The sequence below is a fragment of the Astatotilapia calliptera genome, chromosome 14, assembly GCF_900246225.1.
Source record: "Astatotilapia calliptera chromosome 14, fAstCal1.2, whole genome shotgun sequence".
NCBI lineage: Eukaryota > Metazoa > Chordata > Actinopteri > Cichliformes > Cichlidae > Astatotilapia > Astatotilapia calliptera.
Window position 1 is genome coordinate 23,402,712 of NC_039315.1, and position 26,906 is coordinate 23,429,617.

The 26,906-nt window shown below is 40.6% G+C and overlaps 1 protein-coding gene across 8 annotated transcripts in view; it reads left to right on the forward strand.

The window, feature by feature from the left end:
* The window catches only part of kirrel3b (kirre like nephrin family adhesion molecule 3b), a 181,334-nt gene extending 161,726 nt beyond the window's left edge, over positions 1-19,608 (forward strand). For 2 of the 8 annotated variants that reach the window (XM_026192359.1, XM_026192361.1), the window contains exons 11-17: positions 3,645-3,745; positions 6,472-6,682; positions 7,960-8,067; positions 8,576-8,659; positions 8,972-9,087; positions 9,846-9,932; positions 14,748-19,608. In XM_026192359.1, coding sequence (XP_026048144.1) covers positions 3,645-3,745; positions 6,472-6,682; positions 7,960-8,067; positions 8,576-8,659; positions 8,972-9,087; positions 9,846-9,932; positions 14,748-15,209 — 1,169 coding nt within the window. In that variant the 3' untranslated portion in view covers positions 15,210-19,608. The remainder of the gene's footprint in view (positions 1-3,644; positions 3,746-6,471; positions 6,683-7,959; positions 8,068-8,575; positions 8,660-8,971; positions 9,088-9,845; positions 9,933-14,747) is intronic. The other 6 variants (XM_026192362.1, XM_026192363.1, XM_026192360.1 and 3 more) reach the window with 5 other exon arrangements.
* Positions 19,609-26,906: the final 7,298 nt, after the last annotated feature.

The window sequence follows — 26,906 nt, forward strand, 5'->3', positions numbered from 1 at the left end:
TAAGATGCATCGTCAAACAATCCCATCCTCATTCTTGACGTGTTTTTTCACTCTTCAAAAGTGTTTTCCATAAGAACAGTAAGTGTTACTGTTGACTGATCGTTTCAAGATTGTTGTTTTCATTCAAAATAAATGCTTATGTGCACAAGGCAAGCAAGATGCTCTCGAGTGTAGAATTGTAATCTGTTTTGGGGGTGTTTTTTTAGGCTGAACCAGATTTTTTATGTTGATGTTTAAAGATTCTCTTAGCGCATACTGATTGTAGTTGCAGTTGTCGTTAATGCACTGTTTGTAGCCAGAAAATAAAACAAGCGCCCGTGGCCTGTGGTGGTGATGCTGAGTTATTACTGTAAATGTGTGTTCACAGCAGAGTGTGGAGACAGTATAGATCATGCTGCATGCAGGAATAGAAAGGAGAATATACAGTCTGGTCCCTGTCGTAAAGATGTATTCAAGCAGGGCAGGCTAATGTGGTGAAGCTGTCAGATGATTCAGGCCAGGAAAATTTGTATTTCAGCAGAAGTTACATATGATGGTTACCTCAGCCAATCAGGGATGAAGATGAAATCATTTGTGACCTATCTTTCCTACACTGCACTACACTATGATATAGTGCAGTTGGAGGTGGAACAGCAGAAGGATTATTCTAAGCACAGTCACTCCCAGTAATAACCAGCTTAATAACAATATTTAGTCAATATATAACAATATAGTCACTTTCTCTTCACAACCGTGTCTGATTACTGTCTTCTGTGTTGTCACACTGCAGTGTGTGACGCAGCTCTTACAAGTATGACTTCTTCGCATAATGTCTATAAGAGCTGACTTCGCGACAGCTGGAAAATATAGACAGGCTCCCTCCAGTGGGGAATCATCAGCCATCAGTGACCATATCAGATAGTTTTCCTCTGTTTCACTTGCCCTGCAGCTGTTTGTGCTCTCTTTCATCACAAAAGAAAACAGAGAAATCAGAAGAGCTGCGCTGAGGTAGAGAGGAAATGTCAAGCTGTTGTTCAAAGCGGATGCCTCAGTTTTGGAAGGAAATGGAAGCCCTGGCATTTTGACACCCACACCGACATTGTGTAATCAGATTGCAATGTCCACTCTAGAGTTAACACCTCCTCAAATGAATGAGTGAAACATTGTGCCCAACATTTTGATTACCTCCCCTGCTGCTACCATTGATGTTGTAGTGCCACCCACCTCTCAGCTACTAGCGTGTTTTTGCTCTGATCACATAGTGCAAGCAGCAAACACGTTTTTTTACGCACACGCTCTGGCATACACACACACACACACACACACACACACCCACATACTTTCAGCCCCGGCTGAGCCAGTGAGATAAAGCTATCTAATTATAATTCTCATTTGCAGCTCTGATCCATAGAATAGATCCTCCCCAGTCACTACCACCACCCTTTTGCAGCCTGCAAGCAATTGATCTTGCTGTGCGTTGACAGTTGGAGTCCATGCTAACCACATACTTATTTCCATCTTGTAATAGCAGGTTAGTACATATAGATCATGCATATAAACCCCCTTATTATGACTGTGAAACACACATCCCGCATTCATACTATCATTCCATGTTGGCAAAGCAGTGAAAGAAGAGGAGCAGCTCTCAATCCATTTTTCTTAAAGTGTCTGCATCATTCAGCGTGCAGCAGTAGCAGCCTTCCAGCATCCTCCAGTAGCATACCAAGACACCATCTGGCAAAGTCTCATTAAAATGCTAATTCATTTTAATAAGAGACAGGTAATAAACTGCAATTATGTATCGTCAGAGAGATGGCTGAGAGCGGGAGTTTGAGGGAAGTCGGCGGGGATGTGAGTTGTCTCACTAATCAAGACGCTACCTCACTTGCCACACCCTCAAACTCAAACCCATGTTTTTAACCTTAGCCATCACAAGAGAGTCACAAAACGCTTGATTTTAACAGCTTTTTAAAAGCTTTTTTTTTTTTAAATCAAATATAAAGGACCCGATGGAAGCCTTTACCAGTGCTATTTATGCAGGAGCATCTCTGTAATAACCCAGCTTTTAAAAGCAAGGAAGCAGAGGTGGATGTAAGCAATTATGCAGTTTGTAATGATGTGATCATGTTTATTTTTTGCTGTTTTGTTTTGGGGGGTTTTAAGTGAATTATGTCCACTCTATGAAAAGAAAATTCACTATAAAAATAAATAAAGTACTATAGAGGACTATAAAGTGAAATTAATTCAAAGAATTTCAGGGATGTTGGGAATTTTTTCCCCCAGTAACATGATTAAAGTCAAGGATGATGATTTTAGTGAATGTGATTTTTTTTTCTCAGACATGCCCCGTTATTTCAGTCAGGTTGGATTTCTGTCTTTTGAAGATATTCAAATTTGAAATATCAGACTGAAGGTGGGAGCAGCTAATTAAGAGGAGAGAAAAGTGTTATCAGCACCTCACATTCAAACAGCATTATGAAGGTTTGAATTTGTGAAAGAAGCTATTACCAGCTGCCATCATACTACTCTTAGTTTACTGTAAAAGAATTTATGTGGAAATTAATGTGTATGGCGTGCTTGAAACAAACATATATTCCCTCCACAGGTTGATTTAGTCTTTAAATATCACACTGTAAGTGTAAAACATAGGCTCGGTACCTTGCCTTTCTACCAATTTTACTCACTGTGAGTTCAGGGCAAAAGGAGGGGGAAATATCACATGAGTGATGGAATTGGGTTATGTGTGACAGCTTGTCTTCATATTAGTGCTGTCACCTGGTGTGAGCAGCCTCAAGACCAGATGGCAAGCAGACCAGTCGTTTAGGCTGAGCTGCCCTTGTCAGGCAAGATTTTGTAGCCTGACCAAGGTTTAGCATATGCTGGCTTGAAGTCCAGTAGCCCCAGCACTTGTTGAATGAACTTGCCTTGCCTGGGTAGTTTGTAATGCTAATAAAGCCATTCCATTTGATCAGGCTCAATTTGAGAAAATCAGATTATACAGAATGTCAGCTGATGGTTATAAAATTGACTGCAATAATAAGGCCGTAATACAGTTCGATATAATAAAATGTTGGATATTGTTTTACAATATCTTGATCGATACTGTGATTAGTTCAGTTATAGAGGTCATTCTGGGCAACTATAGCGAGCTTTGGCTTTAAATGTTTATTTGATGACTTATTGGTTCAGGGGTCAACTCTGCTGCAAGCACATTGATTGAGGTGAAACACTGTGACAAGGGGTGTTATCTCCCCACAATGGCATTTTCTCTTTCCATCTGTGCAGTCCTGATTACACTCGAAGAACAACGTTTATCTCAGCGGGAGAAATCAAGCCAGCCATAAATCAACAGTTTCTCTATCCAGAATGAAGTCTAAGCTGCCACTTATGCCCTTTGTTCAGTCCTGGTGTGCCCTTGGCTAGATTGTACTAAGGGATGAGGCAAGTTCATATCTCACAGCAATATAATCTTCCTCAGGAGTCCCAAATTACAGAACACTTCAGGTGTTACCGCTTATAATAGGAGACATTTAGAATATAATCTTCCACCAAGAATTCAGTTGAGAGGATTTGTCACATGACCTGAAACTAAATTTAATTATTCATGTTTCAATTTCTGTGGCTCATCTTCTAACTTTTTTTTTTTAATGGTTGTTCTTTTTCAGGGCCGCCTACTATCTCAAGCACACAGACTCAGCAAGCTTTACATGGAGAGAAAGGACAAATCAAATGTTTCATCCGAAGCACACCTCCGCCGGACCGCATTGTAAGTGCATCCGGACTGTCTAGCTCACATACTTGAGATTCTGAGTATTTTGCCATAAAAGAGGATCCTAAAAATATACTCTTGATCCTACGGTTCTCATTTAATGCACGCATGTGAGCAGTGTTGCGCTGATCATGTTAAGATTTATGGCGCTCGTACAATGTAAACACACTTAATAAGCGCGCTTTGCATGAGTATCCATATTGTGCATGCATGTATGAGCGTGGTTAATTGCCGTACTTTGTCATCTGATGTGTATTTTGTTATACTAATGCTCAACATTAACCAGCAGTGTTATTAATACCGCGTTTATTTCAGGTGGGCCTATTAAAAACTGTGAGATAACTCAATAACGTCACTGTTGATTTAGTTATATTAGTGATTTTGTTTTCATTTAAACAAAAATTCAGTACAGTTTTATTTCATAACCATCAATCAGTTCACGGCTTGCAAGGTAAAGAAGGTAAAATCAGACAACCTCTTATGAGCAAGCAATTGGCGACAGTGGGAAGAAAAAAAACCTTTTTGTCAGGAAGAAACCTCAAATAGAACCAGGCAAGGAGATGTCCATATTGTATACCGTGCAAAACTGCTGGTTTTACACTGTGCAGTCATTCAAACACATTGATTTGAGTCTTTTTAGAATAAAGTCTTGAAGCTTAAACCTCAAAGTTTGAATACTGTGATGGTGGACTTTGACTTTCACACCTGTTTCCCCCATTGTATGTTTCTCAAGGCTCCGAGTTAAAGGTGTTGCTTTTGTTAAAATAGAAATCTCTCTTCCCTACTCTGCATCCAGCATAAATAAATATGCTTTATACTTCAAAATAAACATCTAAATATTATCTCAAAAACCAATACACTCTGTATTAAGACCCCCTGAAAAAATATTGATTATTTTGTATATGTATGTTAAATTTTCATAGAAATAAATGCATTAAATCAACATGAGAACCTCTATAATGATTTTAAATATCATGTCGGAGCTGTTTAAAACTGTTTCTTAATGCCATCGTTTTTTATTGAGAGCATATTGATATATAGGGAATGATATAGGGTGATTCTAAATATCATGTTACTTTGGACCTACGACCTCTTCTTCAAGATCAAATAGGGTCAAACGTACTTAAAATGTCTTTTATCTTTAAAATTATACTTAAAATTCTGCTGCCTTTGTGTGCAATCGCAACATTCAGGAAATGATATATATTGTATATGGGGATTCGAGTATCCCATTATAATTTTCATCCAAATATCATGTCACATTTGACCTCTGACCTCATGTATACATTTAACGCCTGCCTTTCTTTCAAGTTGACCCCAACATATGTTATATCTTCAAAGAAAGTATTGGCGCTACAAACTTCTTGAAAAACAAAGAAAGCAAAATGAATATATAGAAATATACAAAAATATTCCTTGAAAAGAATGAAAAAACCGAGTGAACACTCTCGGAGGAGGTTTGAGTTCTCCGAGTGCTTCTCGCTTAAAAATGTATTTTTCATCAGTTCACATATTATCGGCTCAAAATATGTTTCAATGTGTATTTTATTTTATGTTTTCACGAGGCTACAGTTACAATTAAAATAATCAAGGTCTAAAGAGTAAACTCGACTTAACCACATCTTACATGATGCAGGTTTTGCATTTCTATCCACAGAACAGACTCAGAATTGGACTTTTTTTCTCCATTGAATAAAAAAGAAAGTTATTTCAATACTGGCTTTTCACAGAACCAAGACAAGGAATTCACTTATATTTCAAATATTTTTGTTTTGCATGCAAAATGTGCTAAAGGACGCAAGAATTCCAGCATTTTTGCACTCCATCTTCTATAAAGAAAAAAATGTTATTTTTCAGACCTGATCCAAGTTTTTTTTAATGGAGAATTCTTCAGACTGTTTTGTTGTTCTTTGTACTCGGATTTATTTACTGTACTGAAAATATCCACAGTACCTCTTTGCAGATTCTTCTGTTTCACAGCACGCACCTCTGTGTAAGTGGCTGCATGCTGTCTCCCAATAGTCAAATGCAAAAAGGACTGTGATTCAAACACTGCGATGAAAAGAAAACTGCTTAGACATTAGCTCGGTCTACAGATCCAGGAGAAATTTCACTGAGCACTCAACAGCAACAAATGGGCAGTTAACAGGCACAATTTTGATCCCACCATTTTTAACCTTAACACAGCATTCAGAAGAGTTTTAACCAGCCACAGAAGCATTGAATATCCTGAATGGATTCCTATTTATTCATGCCTCTTCTAGACTTCTGTGGATCACTGAGCTATTCACCAGACAAAATGAGCTAACATTCTACGCTGATATCAGTAATTCATACCACCTTGTAACAGAACAAAACATCCCAAACGCTCCCCGTATCATCGTAGAGCACTAGGTTGATCTTTTCATGGTCATTATGTTTCTCTATTGAGAAGCGTGCTGACATAGCATAAAGAGCTTGCCGTGAACATACGGGTGGAATGACAAAACGACTAGGCCCACATTGCAATACCTTCCTGTGAATCCAGGCATCGACCAGCAGGATTCAAATCAACTGTGTGAAGTGTTCTGTGGTTGATTGGTCACCTTTAATAATTGGACTGTGTACCAGACCAAAGATCCACACACCTGGAGTAAAATTACCTGCTCCACAGTAAATAATAATAATAATAATAATCATGAGTAACATTGTACATACACCTTTTTTATTTTTCTGTTTTACAGGCCTGGTCTTGGAAGGAAACGGTGTTAGAGTCTGGAACGTCCGGCCGCTACACCGTAGAAACTGTGAACACAGAGGAGGGCGTCATCTCCACGCTGACCATGAGCAACATTGTCCCAGCAGACTTTCAGACTATCTACAACTGCACCGCGTGGAACAGCTTTGGCTCTGACACCGAGATCATACGCCTTAAGGAACAAGGTGGGAGCCAAGGTTCGACAGGTTCCACCTTCCTCTTATTCAAATCACGTGGCTGTGGTTTTTTAGAGAGTGACCATGTGGCGTTTTATGTACATTGTTGCAGGTGACCAAATCCAGTGTCGTCGACTGTGTTGCGTGTGAGGTTGCGCATGCGTGTTTTAGTGCAAATGCATTTTTGCATACATGTTAAATTGAGCACGAATCCCGATTTTTATCATTCTTAGGTCATAGTGAGCATCCTAAACAATAGCACTGTAAATTCCTGCAATTAAATCCCTGTAAAAGTCATGATTACATAAATTCCAGAAAAACTGGTATTAAGTGAATGTCTTCTAATTCTTGTCTCTTAGCATAGACCCCAATATAAAATTTAATATGGAACTTGGTTTCCTTCAGTTAAAAAACAGCGAACAAACAAAAAAAAAGACACTCTTTCCTTTCTTTAAATATGAATACTTTGTATCTGTGACCTTTCCACCTCTACCGTCGGGGAAGCTGTGTTTTCTATCCACTTATCGCAAATGATAAATTATAAGCTGCTTATGTGAAAGTGACATTGATCAATGAAGACATTAAATGGGCTTTAATGGTGTAGGAAGAGCACTTGGTTGTTTGCGTTTGTTTAAAATACGGCAAGGTCAGAAATGTGGGCTGGAAACTTGGGTTCTCATTAAAGTGTATTTTAATGAGGAGCTTTTCTACTGGAAGAGCATATAGATATATGCCCGCTGGTTTAGTCTCTTCCTACTTGCAAACAAGGAACACACGGGGACGATTACGCTTCACAAATGCACACACACTCCTGTGTTCGACAATGGAAATAAAAGCCCTCAGTTAAATGCGTCTATTAGTCTAAATGAGTGTAAATTAAAAGTTATCAAACAGTGTGATAATGAGACAATATTACTGTGTGTATAATGTTTACCTCCACATATAGCAAAAGGGTTTGGTAATTAGTTTTTGTTTGAATTATTGTTTCGACATAGAGGGTTTTTTTCTTTTCCTGTACCGCTGTACTTATTTAAATTATCTGGTTTTGTGCCCAGTGAATAATGTCTAGGTAGTAAAAAATCCGACTTAAAGAGGACGACGGGAGGAGAAGAGAGTGTGAATGTGTGTGTGTTTGAAAAAGAAAGGTGGCTTTTACATTATAACTGTATGTTGTTGTGTCCTCACCTGTAACATGTCATACATTGAATTCACTGAATACACGGAAGTGCATATAAAATGTTGTTGTTAAGTCATTGTAGAAGAACATGTTTGTTTTTTGTTGTTGTTGCTCTATACAGAATCTCTCCCAGTGGCGGTGATCATCGGCATTGCCGTGGGAGCTTTCGTGGCCGTCATTGTCCTCATGGGCACCATCGGAGCGTTCTGCTGCACCCGCTCCCAGAGAAGTACGTCTCCTTTCCAGTGTTGCCTCTGAAGCATGCATGCTAAAGCACTGCATTTTTTTCCCACAAGCACATAAAAAAATGTCCATCTATGTAGTTTTAATTTTAATGTTTTACAAATTGGATCATTCGCAAATTGTGACTTGAGGTGTCTTAAAAATGGGCCATCTACATAAAAATAAAACACACGGAGGCATCGCCAGCCAGAAATTACCGATGCAAGTCAGGAACGTAGTGTCACATTTAATAGGAGATGAAATCAGTGGTTGTGATGGACATCTTTTTTTTTTTTTGGTGCCGAGATAGACAGATTGTGATAAGGGCTCATTTCATGCACTCTCAGTCTGGCTGCATTCATTTAAAGCTATTTACATCATGCGCCGTGTTCATTGCCACCCACCCATATACAGTACCAAGTGACTCAGGTTAGAGGCACTCAGCCACTATCTCTATCCAAGAACCACACTGTGCTACTGGTCCCTTCAGCATGTCTATTGTCTGTACACTACAGAGGAAGCGCACCTGGTTATGCCCTCACTGCCCGTCTCCATCTGTGCTCACCAGAGAGAACTTGCAAGCAAAATTAAGACAGAAAGTAAGACTTTGTTATATGACAGTATAACACCAGCTTTGTCCCAAACAGAATGAGCCACCGAGGAAAGCTATGTGAGATTGCATATATATGCAGAAAAAAAACAAACATAATCCTGTGTTGGCAGGAAACAAGTGATTAATAACGCTTTGTGTTGTCTTCGGGAAGTGGGAGAGCTCTAACAAAACAAACCCAGGGATCTCTGTTAAATTCTGTAACACTGCAAACTGCACTGGGGGGAAATTATAATGTCAACAAATACAGAATAGTGTTTATCCGTCTTATTAAGATATATGTGGCGTCTGCTTATGCTAGATCTGAAAGGAGTCGTGTCGGCAAAAAATGACATCCGGGTGGAGATTGTGCACAAGGACCACAATGCAGCCCGAGAAAATGAAGAGCACACCTCCATGAAACAACTGATGGTGAGTGTGAGTGTCACAAAATACTACTTTCCACTTTACTTCTTCTCATGTTCTTTTGCAAATATTGAATCTCGGCCCTGTTGTTGCATGTTCTCTTTGGCGGACAGGTAATGAATGCGGTCTGCAATTAGTATGGGGATTTTCTGTGGAATACTTCACTTCATGAGTAATGGAAGAACAGAAAGGCATGCGGGTTGTATATGTGCTGTCAAGGCGTAGGGTGTATATATATCATCATGATAACAACGACGCTGTGAGGAGAACAGACCCCGATACATTTTAACTATGGGGATGCTGATGTATACTGGGTAATCCTACAGTGGGTGTACTCTCTGCATCCACATGCCTGCTAGACACAAAAAAGAACAGCTTCCTCTTTTGAGCTCTACCAGTGTTTTGGCTTTAATGCAGTTTGCTCCAGGGCTGGTCTATTTGTAGTTAAAGCTCTTGGATTAAAATTTTCCTTCAAAATAATGATTTCTTTTCAAATTACAAAATACGGTCGACACTTGATGTTAGAGCGAGAAAATGAGCGTATCTACTTCACAAATCTGCATTTTGTAAAGATAAATAAAAGATATTCATGGATAAATTATTAATGGTGCCTGCAAGCCCAGAGTTAAGGTGAAGCATGTCTGAGTGATTTTTTTTTTTAAAGAACAAGTGATAAAAGTTGAACCCATCCATCTCAAAATGTCTCTTTTTGTGGGAGAGCTTGGGAAGCTACACAGATTCTTAGATGCTTTTGCTTGATTTCTACGTAGGTTGAACGAGAAGAGTTCCAGCAGGAATCTGTTCTGAAGCAGCTGGAGGTGTTGCAAGAGGAAGAGAAGGAGTATCAGCACATAAAGGTACGGCTTGTGAATGATGACAGCGTGAAGGCGCGAACGTAGGAGAACAAAAGTGGAAAGACAAAAAAAAAAAAAAAGAAGTGGTGAGAGGAAGAGAGAGAATGCCTTTGGGGCAGATGGTGGTCTTCAACTCTGGAACTAAAATAGCTGAAAAGCATTAATCCCTCTTCTGCTACACATGAGTTTTCCAAAGTAAGTCCAGAGGCAAATTATTCCTGTTATGGGTTTGATTTTAATAATTAGCTTCTCAGCCAAAGTGGCTCATGAAATCAGAGAGCGGTTGAACTTAGAGACACTAGTGGATGGGGGTCGTGTTGTTTCAAAGAAATCTATCAGAAAATCACAAAAACACTTAACAGGTGGTGACACCATGAGCAGGTGAGTCTTACTCCATGTTCACAGTGGCAAAGAACAGGAGACAAATGCTCTATTTAGAAAATATGAGCCTCTTAACCTCGGGGAGATGTTTCTTCTTCATTTAATTTTCATAATTATTTGGAGCTCTACAGCAGACTCGTTGGCAAATATGTCATTGCAATTGCGTCTAATGAAATGTTTGTTATTCAATATGTCAGTGGACGTAATAAAGTTTTGGAATGATGCACCTTTGGACCAGGTGTCCTTTGAAGAAGAGATTTTAATCTTAAGGGATTTTCTGGTTAAAATGCACTTAAAACAATTCCACCTTCCCATTTACATGGCAGTAAAACAGATGTGAGGCACTTTACCTAGGGTCACTTTAGTTCTCCTATCGCACGTAAAGAGACTTAACCGCTTGTAATAAATGATTCATGCTGAGTTTTGCAGCTCTCGAAACCCTTTTAAGCACCATCAAGTGAAGGATGGCCACCATCTGTTCTACATGTTTCAGTTTTTCTAGTATTGGTCAATATTAATACTGCAGTTTAAAACCATTGGATTTTCACTTGGTCACCAATTCAATATAAACTATCACAGGTTATGTACGGTAAACACACATTGTATGAATATTTAAATTTTATTTATACTGCGCCAAATCACAACAGCAGTCGCCTCAAGGCGCTTTATATTGTAAGGTAGACCCTACAATAAAACATATGGAGAAAAACCCGACAATCATATGACCTCTTATGAGAAGCACTTTGGGAAGGAAAAACTCCCTGCCATCTGCTGTGATCAGTTGGGGAGAGAGAAGGAATACAGGATAGAATATAGGTGTAGTCCTCTAGTTGTTGGTATTAGGTGTATCCCTCCACTTAAGCAAAATTTTCAAGAAGAAATTTTCTGCTTCACAAAAGGATTTCTTAGGTCTCTTCTGTTCAAAACAACTGCATGACCCGAGATCTGCTACCAGTAAGTCAACTTTTTCTTTATCACAAAGAAGCAACACAGGCCAAGTCAGTGGGACCTGCATCTTATAGCGCTATGCCAATATTGACAGAGCATCTCCCAGAGTCTCTCGTTAAATAATAAGATAAGAATGTCTACACACAGCAAAAGGACATGAGATTGCAGCTGTGTGTGAAGTGCGTTAAAGCGTTCTGGTGTTCTTCATTTACCATGGATCTCTGTGTGGAAAACACTCCCTTAAAAAACAATGATGGGATTAGTGGAACACCTCATGGCACGTGCATGAAAAGGCTAGATCTGACAACGCGTCATCAACTGTCTAGCATGCTTAAAAGGGATTGAGTCTGTCAGGACTCAGATACAGTGTGCAGATAGAAACGCATGAAGGGGCATGGAAAGATGCACATGGTCTTGTGCAGATGTGCGACACTTCCATCCCTCGGAGAAAGACTGTGGATGAGGATAAAGTTCTTGCAGCGTGCACACGGAAGCCATATGTGTGCCAGAAGGTCTGCTCCTGCTGCTGCATGTATGTAGACTTGCGTGGCAGCATCATACAGACTGTGAGAAAACCAGCGCTAAACAGTAAGTGTCCTCTGTGGTGGACAAGCAGCTGTTGTGTCTGTCTACTAGCCATGGGCAAAACATAATGAGACCGAGTGTGCACCAGGCAGAGCCATTGAAACACCTCTTCTACATTACTGTGGAGAAAAAAGGCCTGTAGTAAGATAGCCTCTGACCTAAAAAAGTAGTTCTTGCTCTTAGGTGTAAAAGAGGGATTTGGCTGTAAAGTAGCCCTGCCCTAGACATCCCTATTAGAGAACAAAGATAGTGAGACTGATAACCTGCGTGAGGTCACTAATTCTCTCAGTGAAAGTAAGGATAAAGCAGAGGAAGACCGCATTTCCTGACAGATTTCACCTGGCTTGAACTGGGGTTTTCCAGCAGGTGAGGCACTGGGGTAAATGCCAGCTAGTTGACAAGGGAACACAATCTCTGATCCTTTCAGATAGCACTTAAACAAGGGATCTCTTGCTGAATCCTGTGTGACAAGATGTGATGGCAGTAGCATAAAATAGATCGGGCTAGCACCTTATCTAAAAAACATCTGCAGATAGGTCAGTAAAACAGACAGCGACAATGTGCTGTCTGATCCTCTCTTTATGCACCAGCACTGAAATAGTACCATTTACCTTCTTTCCCTTTCCATTGTCTCAGCAGCCTTGTGCATATGAGCAGCAGCGCTCCGGTTGAATGATCCTAATAGTCCATTGGGGATACGGGACCACCTTACAGCTCTGGACTGATTCAAGAGTGAGGCTTCATTATGTTGCCCTGTAAAACAGGATGGAAGCTAGGCTATGCCATAACAGTGGTGGCTGTTGGTCATCAATGTACCTGTCATCAGCATCTAAGATCTGACACATTTTTAATGATGGCCAGCAGGTCCTGAAAGAGTGTTTTAGCTGTGGACATATTGCTAGCAGGGAGTGAGATGGCCACCGCTGTGGGGCACAGTGGGCACAGACCTGCCAGATGGCCTGTGGAGTGAGCACCACTCCAGCCTGTTTAGGCAAGCCTCACAGCAGGGATGAAGGTCTGATGGGAGAATGTAGGCGGTCTGGCAGCCAGTGTGCAAGTAGATGCCTCTATACTACTTTTTTTTCTCTTTAGTAGAGCTGACTACTTGATTAGCAAAAAAAACCATGGAAGCACATCGCAGGTCAAGCAGGTGCAGAGGTCATGTGCAGAGCATAAGCGCTAAAATATTCTTCAGGACTGAGCATTCATGAAGGGATAATGCCAGTAGTGACAGATTTTAGAGGGCATCGCCTGTTTGAAATGCAGTAATTATTTTTTTGTGTTATTCCATACAGATTGATACAGATTAATTATAAAAAGCTAAATGATGTTTCTTCACCCACCCGATAATGTATAATGTTATACCCTATCAATACTTTGATAGGTTAAAGCATTCAGGGGCCCAAAGTATGCCAAGAAAATATCAGCCCACACCATTAAATCAAGAAAAACCAGCCTAAACACTTGACACAGATTGGGTTGGATCCATTCTTTATGCCAAATTCTAACCCTGCCATCTGAATGGTGCAGCCAATTGGCTATAGAAAATTGTTCTTTCCAATTGTCTATAGCCCGTAGGAATTGTAGCCTCAGTCTCTTGTTCTTAGCTGACAGGAGTGACAATCGGTGTGCTCTTCTGCTGCTGTAGCCTGTCTGCTCTAGAGATGCTCCTCTGCAGATCTTATTTCTAATGAGTGTTACTGTGGCCTTCCTAACAACTCGAAGCAACGTGGCCATTCTCCTCCGACCTCTGACATCAACAAAGCATTTTTTCCAAGAGTACTGCTACTCACTGGCTATTTTCTTTTTTGGGGGTGATTCTTTGTAAAACTCATGCAAGTGCCATATTCAGACCAGCCTGTCTATCACATTCATAGTCATTTAAATCATCTTTCTTCGCCGTTCTGATACTTGGTTTGAACTTAAGCAGGTCATCTTGTGAAGATCTTGCCTCTTCACGCTCAACTTGCTGGAGACAACAAGCCTCACACAAACGTTTTTGTTTAGTCCAAATTACGGCTGACATTATCGTTCGCGAGTGCACTTCTTTTTTTTTCGCCTTCTTACCTGCTCTCTCTGTCATGCTTGATTATTATTTTTTTGATCCCGGCTAATGACACCTTGCATGAGGCAAGAGCAAAAGGGGACTGAACAAGTGATAAAGGGCAGGCACAAACAATCTCCCTGTCTGCTTTCTGGTAATGACAAGCATAACGAGCATCCTCTCAGGTCGTCTCTCTCATTTCCCCATTATGAGCATTCTTCTTTTGGGATTTGCCACCATGCTCACTATGCTTGACATTTACATCTGTTCACACCAGGACATGAAAAAAAGAGAAGCAGAAAAAAAACCTGACACATACCCTAACTGGACCCTTAGCAACAGCACAGTGCCTGCAGCCAAGCAGACAAACAAGTGGCACAGCTCTGGTCTCAGAAGCCATTTAGGTGCATACATGAAATTATAAACACTACAATCCATTTAGGTCCAATTAAAGCCAGTATGAGAGTGAACTTTGCTATGACACATTGGATGCCAAACTATGAATCATCAAGGCCTGCCTAATTAGCAAGAGACATGATTTTAAGGTCTGTGTGGGGGCTAACTAAATCCTACCCCTAAGCCTCACCAGTGTTGTTTTTTCTTGTCTTTCTTTCTTAAAGTTATTTAATTTTTTTCCTACACAGACCGCAGACTCTTTCCTTATTTATTTCAGCAGTTTGAATGTTAATTATTGTCAGTTTGACCTTGACTTCTGTTGCGCTTTGAGGATAGAGGTACATTCACATATAAACAAATAAGATTTGTTTGTTTTTCTTCCCTTTCTTCTTTTTCCTTTGTGTGCATATGTGATATATAGATGTATAGCTCTAAAGAATCTTTCCTTCGTGTGTTTTCAATAGGACCCTACAAATGGCTACTACAGTGTAAATACCTTCAAAGAGCATCACACACCTACCATGACAGGGAACCCTACCACTGAGGTGAGGAACCCCACCAACACAGGTACCCTGGGAAAGCAGCGGGTACCGACGGGCATGTCCTTCACCAACATCTATTCCACTCTTGGAGCTGGTCCCAACCGACTGTATGACTACAGCCAACGCTTCGTGCTGGGCATGGGCAGCAGCTCCATTGAGCTTTGCGAGCGGGAGTTCCAGCGCGGCTCGCTCAGCGACTCCAGCTCTTTTATCGACACGCAGTGTGACAGCAGCGTCAGCAGCTACAGTAAGCCAGACGGCTATGTGCAGTTCGACAAAGACAGCAAGGCCTCCGCCTCCTCCTCATCCCACTATTCCCAATCCTCCTCACAGAACTCAGACCTCACCCGACCCCTCCAGAAGCGCATGCAGACCCATGTCTGACCTCTTGGGAGGGAAGGGCTTGTGGAAAGGGGTGAAACAAACCAGCTAGGATTGTAAAACTGAAAGAACCAGCTCCGAGGAGCGCCTAAAAAGAACAATGTCAGTAGGTGTTTTCTGTGGATGCCTGAAGACACTGGGGCTTTAATGCACCATGTGACTTGTTTAGACTTCCCAGTGTCCCCAAAAAAAGAAAAAAAAAAAAAAAAAGGATCAAGAAGCCTTATATTTCGCTCATGCTCAACTCATCAATTCCCTGCTTTTTGCCACAGAGAGGTTATTTGCCAACACAAACACTGCACGAGTACAGCGTTTAAACTTTTGGGTTTTGCAGTGACACTGTTGACCGATCAGAGGGCAGGAAAACAAGGCTTCTGTGACAATCAGCACCCTTGGGATGGACCACTTTCGCTTTTTTGAAGACGAAAAACTGGAAGTGTTGTCATGAGTGTTTTGGCACTCAGCACAAACTGTCTGCTAATGAGCGCAAGCCAGTGTCCTGCTGCTCTCTTGTAGTTTGAAGCACAAAATTCAATGTGCATGTGGTTTTAAGTTGTTAAAACAACACCTTTTTTTCTCTCCTCCACTCCCACTTTCCCTTTAAACACTGTACGTTAAGCTCGGCTTGTTCAAACTCGTCTCCTGTGTAGGTGTAAGAAAACTTCCTCCATATGCCCACAGACATTTCAAGCGCTGAAAACAGCGGTTGTTTTTCCTCTCCGCAGCTGTATCTGGGCCACAGAGCTGAGCAGATAAAGAAGGGCCGAGATCTCATTTTAAATCCCTGAGTCATTATTTTACTTTGAGACTCTGCGATAAAAGAATATCAGTGTACATACGCGACTGTAATTTCTTTTCTAGCGTCTAATTTCTGACTCTGATTTCCCTCATGGATGACTATAAATGAGACATGGGCGCCTCTTCTTGTCCACATCTACTTGCCTTGAGGGTCTGTTTGAACTGCTTGAACTGGGTCAATACAAACTTTGACGAAGCCAGATTGATGTACCCCATCAGTTCTTCAGGTGGGGGAGCTGCATCCACCGTGGTGTCACTGCGCCAAAATCCAGCTCCGAAACTGCAGCAGGAAAGCCAAAATGAGTTGTACTTGTGAATTTCTCCTTGTAACACCACAGACCATCAACCATGTACTTGAGGTTCCCTGCTAAAGGAAATGTAAACATGATATTTTAGCTTCTTATTGTGTGGTTATCCTATTGCTTTTGTCGATATCACTGTTGACGCTGGAGCTTAGTGCATCCTGACTGTATACCCATGTGTGATTGTGCTGCTCATCAAGAGACATAACAAGCAAATTTAGAGAAAAAAATGGTTTTATTTTGATGTCTGCTATTCAATCAGAGCTGCTGTGGGGGCTGATGGTGGCTTGTTGGGTGCATTCTTAGTTTTTGTTATCCACGCTCGTGTGACATGTATGGATCGGCTTTATTTTTCAATCACTGGCACTGTAATTGTTTTAGTTGAGAGTATAATCAGAGTAGTGATTTAACTTGCACCAGAAACACTCGTACTTTGTGTAAAATGCTTAAGGTGAACCTGTCATAGTTCACCTGGTGTCATAGTCCAACACTGCACATGCTTTGATCAAAAAGGGTTTGCAAGGAACACTGCAGATGCCGTGTAGCTAAAGAGCCAACGTATTTTAGTCTTAATGCTACAACACGTGGATGCTACCGTAGATTGCTGTTGACCTTAAGCTGTGTTAACAGGCTTTGATAAGAGCATCGCTTCACAGTAAACACAGATCCTTTTTTTTGCAATAGCTGCAGTTACGTATTGCACCCACATCACATTTAATTATAGCATTCAGTAGCCTCATATGTCTGTGCACTTTCAAGGTCTTACTTTCAAGCCATACTGTTTGTTATTTTATCAGATCTGTAAAATATAGCGGACTTCCTGAAAAATTACTGTAAAAAAAGAAAAAAAAACGACTTAAAAAGGGTGGCTCACAATGTCATTGTCATCTTTGTTTTGTCAAATCAAACACAAACATCACACAAAACATTTATAGTTTTGTGTGATGAAAACCTAATAAGGTAGTTGTTCCATATGTAGTGCAGCAGTCAATTGGAACGAACCTGTGTGAACCTGAAACTACAAAATCTGCCTCTCAACCCATGAAAAAACAAGCACCGTGTTTCCAACAAAAGCAAGTTGTTGTTGTAACCACTTTACATATGATTATATTCAAGGCATTTGAATGGGGTTTTCCACTTGAGTGGCGGCGGTTTGGACTCTAATTTTACAAATGGATTGGTGCCCATTGTACAGCTTAAGACAAAAAGCTCTGTTTCAACGCTGATAATCCAGCTTGGCACTTAGCAGACTGTATATAAATCTCTAATGCTGTCTTTCTCTGTATATAATTTTTTTCCGGGCTTTCTTTCTTATTCAGATTACACTATTCCAGAGCTCAACAAACACCACATGGCATCAGAACTGTAAAGACAGACGATGTTTCCTTTCTTTGTTTCCTGTCCTGAACAAAACAAAAAATCATCAACCTCGCCGTTTCACACAAACTACATGAAAGGCTCGTGCGAGCAGTTTTCTCCTCCCCCAGATCTCACAGGGAAAACTTACTCACACCGAGCACACACGAGGCTATAGGATGAGAAGCTAAGCATAGCCAGGACAGCTTTGAAGTGAAATACAGTAAGAGGTGATTATTCTTGCAGCCCCTCTGAGAGATGCCCAGATGTCCAGCAATATATTGCATTTGGCACCACCATGACTGTCAAGTACGGGTGTCGCAGGTTTTCATTCATTTCCGCATTTATGAGGGTAGAATTAAATTATTTCACTGATATCATCAACATTCAATTACAGTGCAATCTACTTTGGGGGATTAAAAAAAATACAGAATAAAGTGTCCATATGTTATGCATTACTTTACATTCACATGATCGGAATTCTAAAAATGTGCCAGTTTGAAACTTGCCATACAGACTTTTAGCAACTCTCTTCATGAAAACAAAACAAATTTGCTGTCCTTCTAAAAATGGATCGTTTCCTCTATCTGATGCAGCTTTTGCACTGATCCAAACATAATGCATTTTCCCAGTCCAGAGAATCTGCACACTGCACAGCAAACAGATAAATATTTGATAGGCCAGCCTTCTGTCCCACCTCCCCCCACCCTCCAGAATGGCAACAGCTACAGTGGGCATGAGAGTACTAGAGGATGTGAGTGCCATGTCAGTCTTTGGGAATCAAAGCCCATGTGGGGACGGAGTCTGCCCTGCTCACCTGTGGACGCCTCGCCGGCTGGTGCTGGCGGTGCCTGTTTGCCTGGCTACAAGCACTGCACAGATGCCAGGGCATAACAGATGAATAAACACAAAGACCCGGAACAATTACAAGGGGTTGCTGCCCTTTCCTGATAAAACAGAGCAACCGCTTTCAGAGCAGAGCATGGAGCGTAGACTGTTTTTCAGAGATGCTAAAGACTAGCCTGTAAAACACTGGATAAGAATGTTTCTAAGGTGAGAGACAGAGCTTAGGAGCAGTGTGAAGGAAAGACACTGGCTGGAATTTATAATGGCTTTTTCTGTTCATTGCCAATGTTATGTTTGTTTATTGCAAAAAGTATGTTGCTTGGTTTGAAATAACTTGGAAAAAATAGATAAAGAAATACTCAGCATTAGTACTTTCAAGGTTTTGTCATGCTTGCAAAGGGACTTTGCAAGTGTGGGTTATTTGAAATCTACATCAGTGTATGATAGGTGTCACTGTGCATGACGGAGCACATTAGCGAAGGTGCCATCTGAACTGATCATAATAAGCCTTTTTTTTCAACCGTGTAAATGCTTTCTGTCACTGAGTTTCTCTCTTTTTCTCTCACTTTCTTTTTTCTTTCCTACCAAATCAATACCTTGTTAGTAATTTAATAAAGTCCAAGTGTAAGACCTGTACAAAATAGCATCTGGAAACGACTCTCAGAGTTTCCTTTGTCTCGCAGGGTGCATTGGTAATCAGTGCGGGTTGGTTTGCAGCAGACAGTTTGCAGCAAGTCACATAAGCAAATGGGAAGTATAATAGGAATGCCTTTGGAAGTCAAATGAGTACCCTTCAACGTCATTGGTTGATTCGCTCTGTACTCCAAATAACGCAAACTACTTGCAAATGCTACACGAGGCTCAGAAGGTACTTTAAATGGTCATTGCAAGAATTTGTATAAATAGTGAACCATAACCATACAGTAATTGTAATAAAAAGGCAACGTGTAAATGCTCTTTTGGGTGAACCACTATTTTCAGGAGGTGGCCCTCTGTATCTAAGAAAAAAATGAAAAAGATGTATTTTAACTGTACCGGTCTGTGAATCTATGATGCTTTTGCTCTGTATATTTGGAGAATAAAACTGATGTTCGAGTTGGTGTTTATGTTTACACTGGTCTGTCAGTGAGAATGAGATTCGTGAGTTACTGCTTTGTCTGCACAGAAATCTTCACCATTAGTTTTGTTCTCGCAGATTTCAAAAGTTCTTTCATTCCTATTAATGCTAGACAGTGAGCAGCTTTTATGAAAACTCTTATGCTACGGTGCCCACTGGGAAATATTAATCATTAATGGCCCAAGTCAGGCCTTCCGATGTAGACGAGAAGAGTGCAGGAAATGTGCAGTCACTTCACAAACATGCACACAGTATATACATTTTGACTAATGTAAGATCCAGTTGCTGTATGCAGGCAAACTCGAGTATAATGAACACCCTTGTGATGTTTCAATAGTTTGTCAATGAGGTCCAGATTCAAGCAGACGCTACGTGCAGCTTCAGGCTGGGCAGCAATTTGTGTTTTGCTTATATCACAAAATGAGAAACGAGAAAAGGGTTGTAGAAATAAAACCAACGCAATCCTGTTTAAAGCAACGTTTTGCAGGTGTGGCAGCACAAGAACAGAGACAATCACATTCGTGTCCCTAATCGACCTGCACAGTGGCTCTTGTTGGACAGTCAGCCAGCAATAAGCTATCGAGAGTGTTTTGTGGCTGGCTTAAGTGTACTTTGACGGCATTTGTTAAAAGCAGGCACGCTACTGTTTATTCGCTTTGTCCTCTGTTTTCCTAGGCAGTCAGCAGATTCACACCATTACATTTACATGCAGCCCTTTAATCCATTAATAGGACCATTGCAGTCTTACTCCAAATTAAATGAACTCACATAAACACCTTAACTTGCCTGAAGTACTGGCTCCAATCCTACAGAACTGAAACTTAAAAGTGATTTGAATTCCTTCATGCACAGAGTCAATACAATGCAAGGGCAATTACTCTTTAGCTGGATTAATCCTCTTGCAGCCAAGGCGGGAATGTAGTATTCTTGAAGTCGGAATCAGAAACAATTCTCTTATTTGAGAAGCCTAGAAGAGAAAAAGTAAGCATTTCTTTGCTGCACACCAAGCCCAGACAGAGAAAGGACTCGCTGCTGTGTGTATAAGCTTACCTCTGAGCGAGTGCTATAACCAGTCTGGTCTTAATATTGAGAATTCATCTGCCAACAACATTATTTCCCTTGAAAAGTTTCCCGTGGTGAATAAAAATGGCCATGTTTTTCCAAACATTATACAAATTGTGCCATTTGTGATGGATTTGTCTAATCATAGAGCTCCAACTCATTACTGAACAGATCTAGGCCAGACATTTGCTTGCATTATGGCTTTAAACACTCTCCTTGGAACTAGGGATTGGAAGGAGCTAATCATTCATTCTTTCCTTCCCGCAAAATGTAGAAAGCTTGTCGAGTTCCCCATGGGCCTCACCTATTCGGAGAGATACAGTATTGTTACAAAATGACTCATAAATGACTCTGCATCCCTTCAAATGAGCCGTTGTGACGGGCTACTGTGTCATGAATTACCTTGGCAGATAATTGCATTTGGAATCCAATTTAACAAAGGCACAAATTTAGAGCAAATGGCAGAGTAAGCGTTTGCAATGTCAACGCACTCTATTAGAAAATTATCTACAGACAGGTACAGTATTTACATGGTGTGGAAGGGGAGAAAAAGTCGGGGTGGTGAAGAAGCTGAACTATACATGGCTAAATCTCCCCCGCCGCCGTCACCGCCACGATAAAACTAGCATGTTCTTGATATCATTATCGTGCTGTGTGTTAGCCGCCATTTAAATTGTGAAAATTGTCAGGTTTTTTTTCTAAGCAGACAGCCTGATTAGATTGTCAGTCAAACTCATTTGTAGTCTCCTAACTGTAAACCATATGGTCTTACAAGCGAGCTAAAAAGAAGAGATGAGTGACACATTGAAGCAAATCTCCATACTGCTGCTTCCTTGATGCAATTGCCTATGAAATGCTTTCTTTATAGTCATTTGTTTGCCAAGGACAGCTGGTTGAGCGCACACACACACACACACACACACCAAAAAACTCAACCAACATCTGTCTCTTGGAGAAACATTAAATGACGAGAGCATCCTAAAAGTCACTGTTTAATATTTTAACCACTTACTGCGCATTAGGTAGGAGGTGTTGAATATGCAAACAAACAAGTCTGTTTAAAGTAAATTTCCTATTAACATAATTGTATTTTTCTTTGCAAGAACACCCAATATTGTGGAAAATTATCCACTTGTGGTCACGACAACACCGTCGCGCTTTTTGTGGTCATGTTAAAGCACTGGAAGCTTTTAGTTAAGGTCAGAGAAAGACCATGGTCACAATACATTTATCTGCAGTCTGATCCAACCTTAACCTTTAAGATGCCACCTCTGATTCCCTCATGCATTTTATATGCTTAAACTGCTGATTAATATATAGTAGTCTATAAAAGTGGCCCTTCATTTATTCAGGAAACAAAACTGCACCTGATATAATACAGCCTCATCTGGAAAGCAACATTGTTACCTGTTGTTGAGAAATTCGAGGTACTGCATTTTGCAAAATCCTGTTTCTTCACCCCACCTGGACATGGGCTTTGAGAGTCGACTCAGTAAATCTTTTGTAACCAGGCAGGTTTGTAGCGTTTGAGCCAACATAGCCTCTCGTATCCCCCCGCGAGTCAGCAGAGCTGCATTATTTAAATCAGAGGAGGTGTCTTTCTCTGTGAATCCCAAATCTAGTCCCGCGAAGCTGCATGTGTAAAATAGCCTGCTTATTAGATAATATTTGAAAACACTGCAAAATACATTCTTTTCCAGGCACATTTAGTTATAATAAACCATGACGCGGGTGTTATTTAATATTATCACTCCTTTATCCTATCCAGTAGACGCATAATACTGCGTAGCTCAAAATAGATTAAGCACAATTTCCCATTCATTATTGTTGCATGCTGTTACTGTACAACTCTACAACTACAAGGTGATTCCCTGCATTCGAATCCTTGGATTTGTCCTTATCCTTGACTTTTCTCTGTTGCCCTTTCTTCCCCTAAACTTTCTTTAACAGATGCTTAGTCCACAGCTGAAGTACTATTAAAGAGCTCAACCTTGCCAGGTGGTGGGTGGTAAATAAAACAGAAAAACCGGTGGCCTTGCGAGGGCAGTGAAAATCGACCGACTTGGCACAATGTTTTTCCACCTTAGGAATGCGCATTTAATGCTGGTTAAGATAAATAAATCTCCTCTCCTGATTACAAGCTGACTGAGAGTCAATCCCAAGGAGCTTCTTAAATGAATTATTGATCCTATGACCTTTCCCTGTTTTAAAGGCTCGCTTTTGTTTGTTCCAGCTTTGTTGACTGGAGCCACACTATGGGCAATTTGGATTGATCAAACATCATCTTTCCATATTAGACTGTTAATTATTCCGGATGTATTTGCACTGTATTATAACAGGTGAAGCGTGAGGCTGTGGGCACACATTATTAAGCATGCCTCAGCACACACAGATATGTGTGCGCAGCTTCTGACCTGCGGTCAACCTGACAGAAAGGACATTTTCGACAATATGATCCCACCGCTTCCTTGACGTACGAGCGCAAACAAAACACGTAAAAACTTAAAGAGTTCTTTGGGGAAGAAAAAAAGAACAGATATTTGACTTAATTATATTCTCCATCATGCACTTTGTGTGTTTGACAGGGCTCGTTGATAGAGAATCTTCTGGATAAGGTCCCATAGTGCCGGTTTAGTGGAGACAAATGTCAACCAGTTAATCTTGTGTCAGGATTGATATGATAGATGTGTCTTCTTTACAGAGACCTGCTTTAATTTAATCTTTGGCATGTTGACATTTTGCAAATGTAGACAGGCTGAAGTATATAAATTGTCAGAGGGTGGTATAAGGAAAGGGGCTGGCTAATTGTAAAGCAAAATGAGCGCACGCACTGAACAATCATCATTTTCCTAATTAAGGTTTAGTTTGCACTTCAATGGTGAGGGCTCTTTTTAATGGTTGGAGCTCTTAAATTGCTTTTCATTTGGAGTGCATTCAAAACAAATGGAACAGCATGCAGACGTGACATTTGGAGTGCAAGCCTTCAATTGCAAGTCCATTTGTTAGACTCAGCCCTTTGAGTTGGAAGCATTCAAGAAACTGTTAGCGTGAATGAATATTAATGATGCATGGACAGTGGACACAGGGAGAGAATAACACGAGCAGTTGTTTTGGCAGCTTGAGACTTGGCTGTTTGAAACCCAAGCTTATCTACTTAATTCCTGTAAATGACGATGAAACATTATTTACCGCAGTCTGATGAAAGGCAGCGATGACCTTTATTTCAGTTAATCCACTGGAAAAAATCTTTCCCAAAAATAAAATGCTGGAAAAAACCACACACAAAAAAAACAAGACCTTGGTCTCTGATGTTATCAAGAGAGGGGGACTGGAGTTGCTTCAGTGATAAAGAATAAAGGGATGTGGTTTTGTTCAGCAGTTGATCAGCTTGCGGGGGAACAAATTGCACAAATATTGACTCAGGTCCCATGGTTTATCGCATAGATAAACCAGCTTAGAGTACATAAAATTTTTGAGCTAACAAGTCGTGCTCTCACAACTTTTAGATTTGATACAGAGTACAACAAATTAAATAATAGAAATGCCACGGCCAGAGAAGGGCCAGACATCAGAAGTAGGAAATTTCTAACAAACAGCATCCCCACCTGTATGACACAGCAGCACGTTGAGGCGGTGAAGACTGGAGGTGCAAAGCCATAAAACAGCTGAAATTGAAAATAAGAGATACGGGGGAAAGTGGAGAAGTCAAAGATGGTCAGCATGGTTTCATCTTGTGTGTAAGGAAAGAAGTGGGTGGGTGACAGACAAGCTCAAAGTGCAAAGTGTCACAGACTCTCTCGCAGCCATAGATGACTGGCAGCAGGCAGATGGCTTCCTTCATGCAGAGGCATGAAATGGGAAGAGTAAAAAAGAAAGAGACAGAGGGAAGGTGGCACCCTTCAACTCCTAACGATGCTCACACCGCCCCCCATCTCACTGCTTGGCCGGACGAGTGCCCCACATGGCGCCCGTTGCACAGCTGCTGGCTTTGGTGTGACTCGTGATGCCATGCTTCTGCCTGCTGGGTGGAGACAACTGAGGGGGGGGGGGGTAAATATGTGTGTGCGTAGGAGAGCCGTGAAGGACTGTTTGTGTGCCGTGTAAAAGCGGGGCACATGGGGAGTGTAAAATGGGTCAGTGATAAGAGTAGCCAAGGCTTCACAGTGGGGCTAGGACTGACGGAATAGGGGTCAGGAATGGCCCCCACAATTCACCCCGGAGCATGAGGTCCAGTGAAGGGTGTAATAATGCCTTAATTGTGCCATGGATGGGAGTTATTGAGTTATTCACACAAGCGTGGAAGAAGGGGGTTAGGCCTAGGGGTTGTGACCAAACTTGTAGTCAAGGAAGGACAGAAAACAGTGAGTCATTTCTCTAATGAGCTGAACATTCCCTCTAAGTGTCTCTTGGTAAGTCAGATGTAAACCATTCAAATGACACAACAACCCCTTTGATGAGATTATGTGAACCGAAAGTTACTAATTAGGCACACAAAGCAAAAAAAACCCCACAAGGATTCATAATGTGTCATGCCACTGGGCATCAATACAAGCTGGATTTTTTAAATTATTATTTAATTTTATTCTTTATTTATTTTCCTCCTTCCTTTCTTCCTTTCCTTCTTTCTTCGTCTTTTTCATTTTTTCATTCTGTCGAGAAGTTAGAAAAGTCTAAACATCTGAAGAGAACACCAGGTAGGAGTGAAAATGGCAAATTGGAGAATATAGCAGAGATCAAACATTTTGGATCAGATATCAAACATACACGACTTGCAGATACGCTGCTTAGAAAGCCTGCTCGTTTGTGAGAGCTTTTCACTCGGGGATTCTGATTCCATACTGCCCCCTTGTGTTCACAAGTTAAACAGCATGTTTTTTTCACTTTATGCCATCTACAGCCTGTCAATACCATCCATATTGTGTGCATCGGTTAAAGCAGAGAAGAATTGTTGCTCACTCACTGTAACTCACAAGAAACACGGTTACTCTGACTCTTCATCCACACACATTTGTATTATTAATCTTTGTACCCTTCTAATCATTAATTATTATACATGTTGTTGAATCAAATGAGTCATAGGCTCTGAATGTTTATCCCAGAGTTTCCGAAATGTTACCAACCTCATCTGCATAATGAAGAATTTCTGAACTCATTTACACATATGGAGAACAGTTTTGACACTTGGCATTAAAATGTCAAACGTAATCAGGGAGCAGAATTAGGTGAGTGAAGAGCACCTCCCACTGTGACAATAATTAGAAGTCTATGGATAGAAGAAAACTGATGAGGAAGTCAACCTAAAACCTTTCAGGTGCCCTGAAAGTGCTCCATCCACAAGGAGAAATTTTCATCTAAGGAGCCACTTATTTAATTATCTCTCGTTTAATTAACCTTTTATGCCCTAAGTCAAGTGTATTATTTATCCTGCATAATCTTTTTTTTAAGTCTTTTTCACATTCAAGGGCATCTTTTTAAATAATAAAAAACAAAAAGAGTCATGCGAAATATGTTTTTGGTGGTGTACAATCAACCTGATGTTATTGTTAACCTTAGGATGAGCCCTTCAGATCTACACAGGAGGTTTTGTTGCGAGTCGGTCATCCTACAGTAGCCCAGAACAGATACGTATAATACTTTATTATTGTTACTTTAAAACATAGAAAATGCAAATTTCTTTGCTTCAAAGGGGAGATCTGAGTTGGGTTCACTATGGAACGTTACCAGTACATTGTGCTAAATGCTACAAAGGCTTGCACACAGTGATCCTTTAGCATTTATGCAAAAACTTTTATTTATGTACAAAAGCCATGCGGAGGAGCATTGGAATGCCATTTTTAATAGCCAAGAATAAAGAATAAGAGGAATGTGAACGCATGTCAAATGGAACCAAAACCACTTTACCTTCATACACTAAAACCTGTCAGAGTTACATGGTGGGTTGAAATTTGGTGTTTTTTTTTAGTTTTTTTCCAGCATTTTTTATTCTGTGCAACCAAATCAATTTTACAGAAACTCCAAATGTCACAATATAAAACATCTTTGTCTGAAAAACCTTTTTTTTCTATTACCAACTTTGCACATCAGTATCCTTGGATACATCACTGCTACAGTCTCTTTATTTAATGTGTATGACATTAAGGAACAACATCAAATGTTGTTACTAGTTATCTGTTAAATCTCTTTTCATTGGACAAAACTTGAAACATATAAGATACAAAA